The 14,604-nt window shown below is 46.1% G+C and overlaps 1 protein-coding gene across 9 annotated transcripts in view; it reads left to right on the top strand.

Moving 5' to 3' along the window:
• pnpla6 (patatin-like phospholipase domain containing 6) overlaps positions 1-14,604 on the top strand; it is a 224,021-nt gene that overhangs the window by 40,251 nt on the left and 169,166 nt on the right. For all 9 annotated transcript variants that reach the window (XM_072564052.1, XM_072564051.1, XM_072564054.1 and 6 more), the window contains 2 exons: positions 10,502-10,584; positions 13,499-13,581. In XM_072564052.1, the coding sequence (XP_072420153.1) occupies positions 10,502-10,584; positions 13,499-13,581 (166 nt within the window). The remainder of the gene's footprint in view (positions 1-10,501; positions 10,585-13,498; positions 13,582-14,604) is intronic.

Here is a 14,604-nt window from a genome sequence, read left to right as displayed (position 1 = left end):
AAGGCAGTCTAACACTTTGGGGCTATCCCAAGTGCAGCTGGTTGACTCCAAGTGTTATTGAAATGAACAGTAAAAGCCTATTGACCACTTCTAATCTTGCTCCATGTCTGGGCTGATTCAGATTTTTTTTTAAACACTGTTTTGATAGCCCTTTCAGTTCTTCAGACAAGATGTTCAGTTTGCCCATACCTGCATCTAAGGCTGTCTGAAACATGAAATGATTACATCCACCCATTATGACCACACTCTTTCCACGTAAATCAGCAAGTCTCACTCTCTTGCAGTTTTTCCGTTGTTTCTTTTATAGAGTCATAGAGATGTACAGCACGGAAACAGACCCTTCAGTCCAACCCATCCATGCTGAGCAGGTATCTGAATCTAGTTCCATTGCCAGCATTGGGCCTATATCCCTCTAAACTCTTCCTATTCATATACTCCATTGGGATGCCTTTAAAATGTTGTAATTGGACCAGCCTCCTCCACTTCCTCTGGCAGCTCATTCCATACAGGCACCACCTTCTGCATGAAAACATTGTCCATTAGGGCTCTTTTAAATCTTTCCCCTCTCATGTTAAACTTATGCGCTCTAGTTTTGGTCTTCTCCACCCCAGGGGAAAGTCCTTGGCTATTCATCCTATCCATGTCCCTCATGATTTTGTAAACCGCTAAAAGGCTCAAATCTCAGTCTTCGAGATTCCAGGAAAAATGGTCCCAGCCTATCGCTCAAACCCTCCAACCCTGGCAACATCCTTGTAAATCTTTTCTGAACCCTTACAAGTTTCACAACACCCTCCCAATAGGAGGGAGACCAGAATTGCACACACTATCCCAGAAGTGGCCTAACCAATGTCCTGTACAGCCACAACGTGACCTGCCATAAAGGAAAGCATACCAGGCGCCTTCTTCACTATCCTGTCTACCTGCGACTCCACTTTCAAGGAACGAGTAAATCTGCACTCCCAGGTCGCTTTGTTCAGCAACACTCCCAAAGGCCTTACCATTAAATGTATAAGTCTTTCTAAGATTTGCTTTCCCAATATACAGCACTTCGCATTTATCTGAATTAAACTCCATCTGCCACCTCTCAGCCCCTTGGCCCATCTGGTCCAGATCCCATTGTAATCTAAGGTAACCCTCTTCACTGTCCACTACACCTCCAATTTTGGTGTCATCTGCAAACTTACTAATTGTACCTCTTACGCTCACATCCAAATCATTTATGTAAATGACCAAAAGTAGAGGACCCAGCACCGATCCTTGTAGCACTCCACTGGTCACAGGCCCCCAGTCTGAAAAACAACCCTCCACCACCACCCTCTGTCTTCTACCTGTGAGCCAGTTCTGTATCCAAATGGCGAATTCTCCCTGTATTTAGTGAGATCTAACCTTGCGAGTCAGTCTCCCATGGGGAACTTTATCAAACGTCTTACTGAAGTCCGTATAGATAATGTCTACCACTCTGCCCTCATCCATCCTCTTTGTTATTTCTTCATAAAACTCAATCAAGTTTGTGAGACATGATTTCCCACACACAAAGCCATGTTGACCATCCCTAATCAGTCCTTGCCTTTTCAAATACATGTACATCCTGTCCCTCAGGATTCCCTCCAACAACTTGCCCACCACTGAGGTCAGGCTCACCGGTCTATAGTTCCCTGGCTTGTCCTTACCACCCTTCTAAAACAGTGGCACCACATTAGCCAACCTCCAGTCTTCCGGCACCTCACCTGTGACTATCAATGATACAAATATCTCTGCGAGAGGCCCAGCAATCACTTCTCTAGCTTCCCACAGAGTTCTCGGGTACACCTGATCAGGTCCTGGGAATTTATCTACTTTTAAGCATTTCAAAGCATCCAGCACTTCCTCCTCTATACTATGGACATTTTTTCAAGATATCACCATCTATTTCCCCATGTTCCATACCTTCTATGTTCTTCTCCACTGTAAACATTGATGCAAAATACTCATTTAGTATCTCCCCCATTTCCTGTAGCTCCACATGTAGGCTGCCTTGCTGATCTTTGAGGAGCCCTATTCTCTTTTGTCCTTTTAATACAAAGAACAAAAATCCTTAAAGCATAGGAACAGGCCCTTCAGCCCTCCAAGCCTGCACCAATCCCGATACCCTATCTAAACCTGCTGCCTATTTTCAAAGCATTTGTATCCCTGTGCTCCCTGCCCATTCATGTAGGTGTCTAGATACATCTTTAATGACGATATCATTCCCACCCCAACCACTTCCGCTGGCAATGCATTCCGGGCACCCACCACCCTCTGCGTGAAGAACTTTCCATGTATATCTCCTCTAAACTTTTCCCCTCTCACAGTGAACTATGAACTCATCACCCCTAGTAATTGAACCCTCCACTCTGAGAAGAAGTTTCTTGTTATCCACCTTGTACACCTGTTATGATTTTGTAGGCTTCAATTAGGTCCCCCCTCAACTTCCTCCTTTCCACAATGAAAATAAGCCTCATCTACTCAACCTCTCCTCATAGCTAGCACCCTCCATACCAGGCAACATCCTGGTGAACCTCCTCTGCACGCTCTCCAAAGCATCCACAACCTTTTGGTAATGTGGCGACCAGAACTGTACGCAGTATTCCAAATATGGCCGAACCAAAGTCCCATACAACTGCAACATGACCTGCCAACTCTTGTACTCAATACCCCGTCTGATGAAGGAAAGCATGCCGTATGACTTCTTGACCACTCTACTGATCTGCATTTCCCCCTTCAGGGAACAATGGACCTGAATACCCAGATCTCTCTGTACATCAATTTTCCCCAAACTCTATAGTTCTCTTCAATTGGATCTTCCAAAATGCATCAGCCCGCATTTGTCAGTTTTGAACTCCATCTGCCATTTCTCTGCCCAACTCTCCAGTCTATCTATATTCTGCTGTATTCTCTGACAGTCCCCTTCATTATCTGCTACTCCACCAATCTTAGTGTCATCTGCAAACTTGCAAATGAGGCAACTGACACTTTCCTCCAAATTATTTACATATATCACAAACAACAGTGGTCCCAGCACGGATCCCTGTGGATCCAGTCCCAGTCACACTACCAGTCACAGTACTCCATTTTGAGAAACTCCCTTCCACTACTACTACTACTCTGTCTCCTGCTGTCCAGCCAGTTCTCTATCCATCTAGCTAGTACACCCTGGACCCCATGCAACTTCACCTTCTTCATTTGCCTACCACGGGGAACCTTTTCAAACACCTTACTGAAGTCCATGCATAAGACATCTACATCCCTTCCCTCATCAATCAACTTTGTCACCTCTTCAAAGAATTCTGTTATTTTTCTAAGACATGACCTTCCCTGTACAAAACCATGCTACCTAGCACTGATAAGCCCATTTTCCTCCAAATGTAAATGGATCGTATCCCTCAGTATCTCCCAACAGCTTTCCTATCACTGACATCAGGATCACAGCTTTAGGGATTCTTGTGCGTGTCTCTATTTGGCTAGAAGCATGACATTCCAACCGGAACTCTATCAACAAACACATCGAGTTAGACCCCATCTACCACTTCCTGAGAAAAAGAACAGGAAATGACATCACCACAGGAAATGGCATCACCAACCCAAAGAAACCCAAGCATATAAATAGAAAGCAGGAATTATCAGCAGTGCTTCGCCCGGAGGCCCACTGAAGATGTTACCTAGTAGGGTGACAAAACGTCTGGAAAGGAACCTTGCAGCTCAGTGAGCAAACCTACATCCAGAACCTTCTCTAGTTGATATATTCACATACTGAATCAGAAAATTTTCTTGTACACTGTTAATAAATTCCTCTGCTAAACCCTGGCAGTCCCAGTCTATGTTTGGAAAGTTAAAATCCCCTACATAACCACCCTATTATTTTTATAGATAACTGAGACTACTCAATTTCCTCAATTACTCAACTATTAGGGGGTCTATAATACAATCGCAATAAGATGATCATCCCTTTCTTATTTCTCAGTTCCACCCAAATAACGTTCCTGTGTATTTCCAGGAATATCCTCCCTCAGCACAGCTGTAATGCTATCCCTTATCAAAACACCACTCCCCCTCCTCTCTTGTCTCCCTTTCTATCCTCCCTGGGGCATTTGTATCCTGGAACATTAAGCTGCCAGTCCTGCCTATCCCTGAGTCATGTTTCTGTAATTGCTATGACATCCCAGTCCCATGTACCTAACTATGCCCTGAGTCCATCTGCCTTCCCTGTTAGGCATCTTGCTTGGAAGTAAATGCAGTTTAATTTATCAGTCTTACCTTGTTCTCTGCTTTGTTCCTGTCTGCCCTGACTGATTCACTCCCTTTCTCAACTGTACCAGTCTCAGATTGATCTCTTTCCTCACTATCCCCCTGGGTCCCATCCCCCCCACCTTACTACTCTCTTTACTCAGAGAGTAGTAAGGGTATGGGATGCTTTGCCTGCAACGATTGTAGATTCGCCAACTTTAAGTCGTCATTGGACAAGCATATGGATGTAGATGGAATAGTGTAGCTTAGATGGGCTTCAGATTGGTATGACAGGTCAGCGTAACATCGAGGGTCGAAGGGTCTGTACTGCACTGTAATGTTCTATGTTTACCAGTTTAAATCCTCCCAAGCAGCTCTAGCAAATCTCCCTGCCAGTATATTAGTCCCCTTCCAATTTAGGTGCAATCCGTCCTTCTTGTACAGGTCACTTCTACCCCAGAGAGACTCCAATGATCCAAAAATGTGAACCTTTCTCCTTTGCACCAGCTCCTCAGCCATGCATTCATGTGCTCTATCCTCCTATTCCTACCCTCAATAGCTTGTAGCACCAGGTGTAATCCAGATATTACTACCCTCAAGGACCTCCTTTTTAAATTCCTGCCTAACTCTCTCTATTCTCCCTTCAGAATCTCATCCTTTCCCCTTCCTATGTTATTAGCTCCAATGTGTACAATGACCTCCTGCTGGTACCTCTCCCCTTTTGAGAACATTCTGCACCCTCTCCGAGATATCCTTGATCCTGGCGCCAGGGAGGTAACACACCATTCTGATTTTAAACTGTAGACCACAGAAACGCCTGTCAATGCCTCTGACGAGAGAGTCCCCCATTACATTTAATGCCTTCGAACCTGACGCACCCCTCATTGCATTAGGGCCAGACCCGATACCAGAAACCTGGCTATGCATGCTAGATTCCCCTGAGAGTCCATCACCCCTACGATTTCCAAAGCAGCATACTTGGTTGAATGGGGATGGCCACAGAAGACTCCTGCACTACCTGCCTACCCCTCCTACCTTCCCTGGAGTTAACGCATCTATCTGACTGTACCTGTGGCTTTTCTCCCTTCCTATAACTGTCATCCATCACACCCCATAGCTCTTGTAAATTCCTCTTTGCTTCTAACTGCCGCTCCGTCCGCTCCATGTGATCTGATGGGATTCGCAGCCAAACACACTTCCTACAGACGTAATCATCAGTAACAAGAAAACTCTCCCTGAACTCCCACACCTGACAGGAAGAACAGATCACTCGACTGAAGATCATCTTTGCTCCTTCACAATGTAGAGACCCAGAAAATAGCACTGTCTTTTTGCTCTAAAGACAGTGTTCCAGGCTAACTTAGCAATTAAGGTTTATATTTTTAAAAATTTAATCAAGACACAGATCTCAATAAAACATATAATCAAGAAAGAACCCACTCTACTCACTCCTGTAGACTTATAGAAAGGTTGCATGTTAAAAACTATGCACTTGTTCCTGTGCTGTGAGCTCTCCCACACAGATTCTTCCGGGGTTAGCTGTAAATTTCGCTGTTTGTTAATATTTCCTAGACGCACTCAAACAGCAAAGGCAGTAATTCTGCAGATTCACTGCTTGTGTCAGTTAGCAGTGTAGGTTTCTTTCTCTCTTTCTCCATCATTGACCATGTTCTCACTGACTTTTGTCCGTCTTTCTCCTTTTAAAAGTGTTGTTTTGATCATTTGTCCCCAAAGTTCCAAAGCAATGCAACAGCTTATAAAACAGTAATTGCTGCTCCTGGAATTTAAGGAAATCACCTCCAACACCTAATATACCTCAAAAAAAGGAGAAGCTCTTACAGCCACAATTTTTTCCCGTTCTCCATCTTGGATTACCCAGCCTAGGTACCATGGTAGCCTATAACCCTCCCATCACACTGAAACAGCTCCTGATGTATTTAAAGAACCCTGTATCAACAACTAGCAGAGCGAATGTCACATACAAAATACCCTACAAGGACTGCAACAAACATTGCATTGACAGATAGGCAGGAAACTAGCCACCAAAAAAACATGACCAGCTGGTATCCATACACACAGATGAAGAGGGACCCCAGTTTGACTGGGACAATAACATCCACCCTGGGACAGGCTAAACAAAGAGACATACGGGAATTCCTAGAGACCTGGCATTCAAACAGAACTCCATTAACAAACATATCGATTTGGATCCTATTTAACAACCTCTTAGAAACAGAACCGGAAGTGATACCACCCACCACAACAGACCAAACTGGGACAGAACACCAGCGCTTCATCAGAGGCTCACTGACGATGTTACCGTGCATGGTGACGAAACGTCTGAGAACAAATCTACCAGCTCAGCGAGCAAACCTACAACCAGGTCCCTGTAAACCATTCCTGCACCCTTTCAATTTTAATAGCATCTTTCCAAATTTGGGTGACCAGAATGGGCTGACTAATAAAGGCATGCATACCAAGTATCACCTTCAATTGTCTGTCTCCCTGCGACTTCACCTTCACGGAACTGTGAACTTGCATCCCAATGTCTTTGTTTGACAACCCTCCCCGGGACTCCAGTATTAAGTCCTGCCCTGATTTGCCTGACCAAAATGTGCAGCCTCCCATTTATCTAAATTAAACTCCATCTGCCACTCTGGTCCACCAGACCATCTGGCCTGTTGTTCTGAGGTAACCTCCTTCCCTGTCCACTGCACCTCCAATTTTGATGTCATCTGCAAATTTACTAACTGTTCCACCTATATTCAGATCCAAACTATTTATATAAATGACAAGCATTGGACACGGCATCAATCCTTGAGGCATCCCGCTGGTCAGATAAACAACACTCCACCATCACCTTCTGTCTCCTACCTTCAAGCCAATTTTGTATCCCGTTGGCTAGTTGTGTCTGGATTCCATGTGATTTAATCTTGCTAACCAGTCTACTATGTGGAACCTGATTTTAATTCCCTTTTGAAAGCCCTGATTATATTTATTTCTCGGGAAGTGCATTTTGGACCTATACCACTTGCGGCACATGGAAAGGACTGCCTCAGGTCGCCTTTGATTTTTTTGCCTGTCATTTTAAATCTGTGTCCATTCAGCCATTCAGCTGGTGGGAGCCATCAACAGTCTGGACCCGTCTGATTGAGAACACCTATACAGAATCTATCCTTAGTCTTCTGTTTCCAAAGGGAGCAGCCCAACCCCCTCTAATCCCTCCATAGAACAAAATCCCCAGATCTGTGAAATCATTCTTGCAAATCTTTCCAGCAGCTTTGATCAAGTCCTTGACATCCTCCTGTGAATGGCTTTGTCCAGAATTGGACACAGTTCACCAGCTGGGAATAAACCGGAGTCTGAATAAATTCTTCATCACCTGCTTGTTTCCACACACTATGCCAGGATGTGAAAAGCCCTTTTTGTTCCCTGTTTGGCTCTTCTCTTCCTCATACGAACCTTTCAGGATTTAAATGCTGACAAAAAATTTCTGAGTTCCCTTTTCTGTTAGCTGTCAAATTTTTCACACAATACCTGCCTTTCTGTTTGGGTCCACACTGTGGGTACACTACATCACGTGGTCTGCAGAGTCCATACTGTGGGTACACTACATCATGTAACCTGCAGTGTCCACACTGTGGGTACACTACATCATGTAACCTGCAGAGTCCATACTGGGTGTACTACATCATGTAACCTGCAGGGTCCACACTGTGGGTACACTACATCATGTAACCTGCAGGGTCCACACTGTGGGTACACTACATCACGTGGTCTGCAGGGTCCACACTGTGGGTACACTACATCATGTAACCTGCAGGGTCCACACTGTGGGTACACTACATCATGTAACCTGCAGGGTCCACACTGTGGGTACACTACATCACGTGGTCTGCAGGGTCCACACTGTGGGTACACTACATCATGTAACCTGCAGAGTCCATACTGGGTGTACACTACATCATGTAACCTGCAGGGTCCACACTGTGGGTACACTACATCATGTAACCTGCAGTGTCCACACTGTGGGTACACTACATCATGTAACCTGCAGGGTCCACACTGTGGGTACACTACATCATGTAACCTGCAGGGTCCACACTGTGGGTACACTACATCATGTAACCTGCAGGGTCCACACTGTGGGTACACTACATCATGTAACCTGCAGGGTCCACACTGTGGGTTCACTACATCATGTAACCTGCAGGGTCCACACTGTGGGTACACTACATCATGTAACCTGCAGGGTCCACACTGTGGGTACACTACATCATGTAACCTGCAGGGTCCACACTGTGGGTACACTACATCATGTAACCTGCAGGGTCCACACTGTGGGTTCACTACATCATGTAACCTGCAGGGTCCACACTGTGGGTACACTACATCACGAAGCCTGCAGTGTCCAGACTGTGAGTAGACTACATCATGTGGTCTGCAATGCTTCAAGGCAGCAGCTCCTCTCCCAATGTGTTTGGTTGCAGTCATGCCCCAAACACTGGTGTAATCAGTCGTCACCGCATCCCACAAGAATAAATAGGTCTGGCTCTCTTTCTGATTTCCATTTATACTTCTCTGTACTTGTGTTACTCAGCCTCATTTTTATTAGCAACCTGGCATCTGTCCGTTTTTTGCTTTATTCTCCTGCTTTGTTATTTACCATTGTGTGAACCGTGTCTTTGCTTACACTGCCTTTCCCTTCATAGAAACATGCCTCAATTGTACCTGAGCCATGCTCTCTCTGAATGCAGCTCCTTGTTCTGTGTTACAGTTTTGACTGCTCTTCCTGGATTCTTGGTGGATTGTGAAAGTCCCGTGGTAATGGCTGCCCAGTTTATTCCATCCCAACACTGACTGCATTTCAACTGATTTGTTACCCGTCAAATAGTTGGGAGGTTTCAGAACTTTGATATGGTTCAACTTTTTAAAACTGCGTTGTTGGGGTGTAGGTGTTGCTGATAAGGCCAGCTTATGTTGCCCATTCCTAATTGCTTTTGTGAATGTGCCGGTGAACCCCTTCTTGAACTGCTGCAGTCCATGGCGCATAGGGACCCTAAAGGAACAGTAATATGTTGGTGCTTGAGCTAAGGATGGTGCTTGACTTGGAGGGGAATTTGCAACTGATGCCATTGCCAAGTGTCTGCAGTCTTCCTCCTTCCCGGTAATAGAGGTTGTGTGTTTGGGAGCTGCAAGTTGTAGATGCTCCCAGTATATGTCAGTGGTGAAGGGAGTAAGGTTGTTATGTGTGGATTGTAATGAGCTGCTTGTGTGTTGTTGAAGCTGGACCCATTCAGGAAATTGCATGGAGTCTGCCATCATCCCTCTGACACATGCCTTGTAGATGGTGGAGATGCTTTGAGGAGTCAGGCTTTGTTGAGTTATTAGCTGCAGAATTCCCACCTTCTGACCTGTTGTTGTTCCGATGTTTATATAGATGGTCCATTTCTGTTGCATGAAGACATGCTTAAAATCCTGCTGTTATTTTGGTGCGGGCTTACTCGATGTACTGTGATGCACTCTGTGTCAAACATAGTCTTTGCCAAAGTACAGCTTTCCAACGGCTGATTGTTAGGGGCTAGGTTTTTCTGCCGACCATTGCTTGAACTTTGTTAGCTATGTCTACCTTGGAATGATAGTCCTTTCAACTCCATATGTTTCTTGTGGTTCTGTTCGCCGAGCTGGGAATTTGTGTTGCAGAGGTTTCGTCCCCTGTCTCGGTGACATCCTCAGTGCTTGGGAGCCTCCTGTTGAAGCGCTTCTGTGATCTTTACCCCGGCATTTGTAGTGATTTGTATCTGCCGTTTCCGGTTGTCAGTTCCAGCTGTCCGCTGTAGTGGTCGGTATATTGGGTCCAGGTCGATGTGCTTATTGAGACACAGAAGCGCTTCACAGGAGGCTCCCAAGCACTGAGGATGTCACCTAGACAGGGGACGAAACGTCTCCAACACAAATTCCCAGCTCGGCGAACACAACCACAACAACGAGCACCCGAGCTACAAATCTTCTCACAAACTGTGAACATCCATATGTTTCTGGTTTCAAACTGAGTCATTGTTTTATGAGCTAAACTTCAGAAGTTCCTTGAATGAATTGATCACAAAACTAGCTGATTTATGTGATGTGAGGCATTTTCCTCCTATAATCTATAGTTATGCTGATTGAATAGATAGGAAGTACATATCTTTTCATCATTTATAAATGCGAGTTACTTTTATTCAGTTTTGCAGCTGATTAATTTTTGTCTATCTGTTAGGAATTCAAGCTCAGGAAACCCCGAAATACCGATTCCGAAAACGTGACAAAGTAATGTTCTATGGACGCAAGATCATGAGGAAGGTATGAAGGAAATGGCCTACCTGAGAGCAGAAATTAAACCATAGTGGTTGAGTGAGTCACTTTGCCAGTTTTTACAAAGAGAAATCTGTATTTTGGATTGACCCCAGATGAATGTGGCCAGGCCAGTGGGTTTGCACTGCTAGACAAAGAACCTGAGTGGTCTTCTCATCAGTTGTGAACATCTCTAATATGGGATCATTGTCTGCCAGGAGTAACCTCCCCAGCCTCCGTCTCTCTCTCAGGGAGTCTGGTGTCTAGTGACCTTGCCGAGGCTTAAGGCTTCCACTGTCGGCCATCCTTAGGGTTCAGAGAGGAACTTCAGTCTCATGGATTGAGCAGCGAACACATCATTCTTGATCCTTTGGGCTCAGTGCAAATGTGGAAGCTGCCAGTTCAGCACCGAGTTAGCTGCTGATTTACCTTGGAGTCACTAAATGTTTCCACTAAGTCCAAACCCTGGTGTTCACTAAATAGGATTGTAGGTCTGTCTTAGATGTCAGACCTGAGTTCAATGTTAAAACTTCTAATTCACTTGATGTTGCCTGAGGCAGATTGTGTAGGCCCAGCTGAACAGTACTGTAGCCTGTCATTTAAACATAGACTTTGCTGCTATATAACTCAGCTGCTCGAGGGCTAAACTCAGGTCTGAAGCCAGATGTCACTGGGCTTTCAATACTGGCCCTTCTTGTTTGAGTTCAGTCAGAATGATAATTTACTACCAGGGTTAACTTTATTGTACATTGCATGCTGGACAGATTCTTGGAATGAAGAGCTTGCCTTATGAGGAGAGGTTGGATAGTTCCATTGAAGTTTAAACGAATGACGGGATCTTATTGGAACATGTTGACTGGAGGTTGGCTAACGTGGTGCCACTGTTTAAGAAGGGCGGTAAAGACAAGCCAGGGAACTATAGACCAGTGAGCCTGACGTCAGTGATGGGCAAGTTGTTGGAAGGAATCCTGAGGGACAGGATGTACATGTATTTGGAAAGGCAAGGACTGATTAGGAATAATCAACATGGCTTTGTGCGTGGGAAATCATGTCTCACAAACTTGATTGAGTATTTTGAAGAAGTAACAAAGAGGATTGATGAGGGCAGAGTGGTAGATGTGATCTATATGGACTTCAGTAAGGCGTTCGATAAAGTTCCCCATGGGAGACTGATTCGCAAGGTTAGATAATACAGGGAGAACTAGCCATTTGGATACAGAACTGGCTCAAAGGTAGAAGACAGAGGGTGGTGGTAGAGGGTTGTTTTTCAGACTGGAGGCCTGTGACCAGTGGAGTGCCACAAGGATCGGTGCTGGGCCCTCTACTTTTTGTCATTTACATAAATGATTTGGATGTGAGCGTAAGAGGTACAGTTAGTAAGTTTGCAGATGACACCAAAATTGGAGGTGTAGTGGACAGCAAAAAAAGGTTACCTCCGATTACAACAGGATCTGGACCAGATGGGCCAAGGGGCTGAGAAGTGGCAGATGGAGTTTAATTCAGATAAATGTGAGGTACTGCATTTTGGGAAAGCACATCTTAGCAGGACTTAAACATTTAATGGTAAGGTCCTAGGGAGTGTTGCTGAACAAAGAGACCTTGGAGAACAGGTTCATAGCTCCTTGAAAGTGGAGTCGCAGGTAGATAGGATAGTGGAGAAGGCGTTTGGTATGCTTTCCTTTATTGGTCAGAGTATTGAGTACAGGAGTTGGGAGGTCATGTTGTGGCTGTACAGGACACTGGTTAGGCCACTATTGGAATATTGTGTGCAATTCTGGTCTCCTTCCTATCAGAAAAATGTTGTGAAACTTGAAAGGGTTCAGAAAAGATTGACGAGGATGTTTCCAGGGGTGGACGATTTGAGCTATAGGGAGATGCTGAACAGGCTGGGGCTGTTTTCCCTGGAGGGTCGGAGGCTGAGGGGTGACCTTATAGAGGTTTACAAAATTATGAGGGGCATGGATAGGATAAATAGCCAAAGTCTTTTCCCTGGGGTCGGGGAGTCCAGAACTAGAGGGTATAGGTTTAGGGTGAGAGGGGAAAGATACAAAAGAGACCTAAGGGGTAACTTTTTCACACAGAAGGTGGTATGTGTATGGAATGAGCTGCCAGAGGAAGTGGTGGAGGCTGGTACAATTGGTCATTTAATAGACATCTGGATGGGTACATGAACAGGAAGGGTTTGGAGGGATATGGGCCGGATGCTGGCAGGTGGGACTAGATTGGGTTGGAATATCTGGCCGGCATGGATGGGTTGGACCGAAGGGTCTGTTTCCATGCTGTACATCTCTATGACTCTATAACTCTGTGACAGGGTGCATACTGAGCATGTGATTCCCTTTGTGGGAGAGATGAAAATGAGGAATAAATAGGGAATCTTTCATTTCATGTAGATGAGACCATGTTCTCTGAGGGTCTTTGATCTGTGAAATTCTTTCCATCAGAGAACAGTGAAAGAAGGGTCACTGAATATTTTTAAGGCAGAATTAGATGTATTCTTGGTTGGCCAAGGGGTCAAAGGATTTTGGTGGTCTACAGTGAATTTTACTCGAGTCCACAGTCAGATCCACTTGACCTTGTCAAATGGGAGAGCAGGCTGTTCCCTATGTGTACACTCCTACAGTGAGTGTGGTCTTTCATTGTGCCTCATAGTCGATCTCAGAATGAAGCTTTGAAAATTTATATCCGTGTAGAATAACATGTTGAACTTTGCTCAGAGAGTATGAGTAAAGTTGTTTCCCCCTCCATTAATGAAACCGTTTTGAAATTCCTTGTTCAATGTTAGCAGTATCTGCTCAGTTATTTAATATACACAAGCAGTTTATTCTCTGGGCCTTTCTTTCATTTCTCTGTCATCTCTTTCTCCCTTTATCTAGAGAGTGCGTGGTTCCTTTTAATCTGAGTTGCACTTGCCTGTTTCCAGGTGTCGCAATCTACATATTCCTTTGTTGGAACTTCAAGACCAAGAGCAAAAAGGAAACAGAAAATGCTGATCATTGCAAAACGGTACACTTTTGAGTAGATTTTCTCCTCTCACTGCCCCATCCTCCTCACTCGCATGCGCGTGCTCTCTCTCTCTCTCTCTCTCGTTTGCTCTCATCCTCTCTCTCGTGCTCACTCTCTCTCTCTCTCTCTCTCTCTCTCTCTCTCTCTCTCTCTCTCTCTCTCTCTCTCTCTCTCTCTCTCTCTCTCTCTCTGACACACTCGCCATCCCTCTCTCTCTCTCTCTCTCTCTCTCTCTCTCTCTCAAACGCTCACCCTCTCTCTCGCGCTCACCCCCTCTCTTTCTCGTGCTCACCCCTCTCTCTCTCTCTCTCTCTCTCTCTCTCTCTCTCTCTCTCTCTCTCTCTCTCTCTCCCGCACTCACCACTCTCTCTCTCTGGCGCTCATCCTCTCTCACGCTCACCCTCTCTCTCTCTCTGTCTCAACCTCTCTCTCTCTCTCTCTCTCTCTCTCTCAACCTCTCTCTTGCCCTCACCCTCTCGCCCTCACCCCTCTCTTTCTCTCTCGCGCTCACCCTCTCTCCCTTTCGCGCTCACTCACTCTCTCTCTCCCTCTCACGCTCACCCTTTCTCTCCGTCTCGCACTCACCCTCCCTCCCTCTCTCTCGCTCTCCCTCTCTATCTCTTGCGCTCATCCTCTCTCTCTCCCTCTCTTGTGCTCTCTCTCTCTCGCCCTCCCTCTCGCCCTCGCCTCTCCTCTCGCTCCCTCCCTCGCCCTCCCTCTCGCCCTCCCCTCTCGCCCTCCCTCTCTCGCCCTCCCTCTCTCGCCCTCCCTCTCTCGCCCTCCCTCTCGCCCTCCCTCTCGCCCTCCCTCTCGCCTCCCTCTCGCCCTCCTCTCGCTCCTCCCTCTCGCCTCCCTCTCGCCCTCCCTCTCGCCTCCCTCTCGCCCTCCCTCTCGCCTCCCTCTCGCCCTCCCTCTCGCCCTCCCTCTCGCCCTCCCTCTCGCCTCCCTCTCGCCCTCCCTCTCGCCCTCCCTCTCGCCCTCCCTCTCGCCCTCCCTCGCCCTCCTCTCGCCCTCCCTCTCGCC

This window comes from Chiloscyllium punctatum, chromosome 46, assembly GCF_047496795.1.
Source record: "Chiloscyllium punctatum isolate Juve2018m chromosome 46, sChiPun1.3, whole genome shotgun sequence".
Taxonomy (NCBI): domain Eukaryota; kingdom Metazoa; phylum Chordata; class Chondrichthyes; order Orectolobiformes; family Hemiscylliidae; genus Chiloscyllium; species Chiloscyllium punctatum.
Note: the sequence above shows the minus strand (reverse complement) of the source record. Positions and strands in the feature narration are given on the sequence as shown.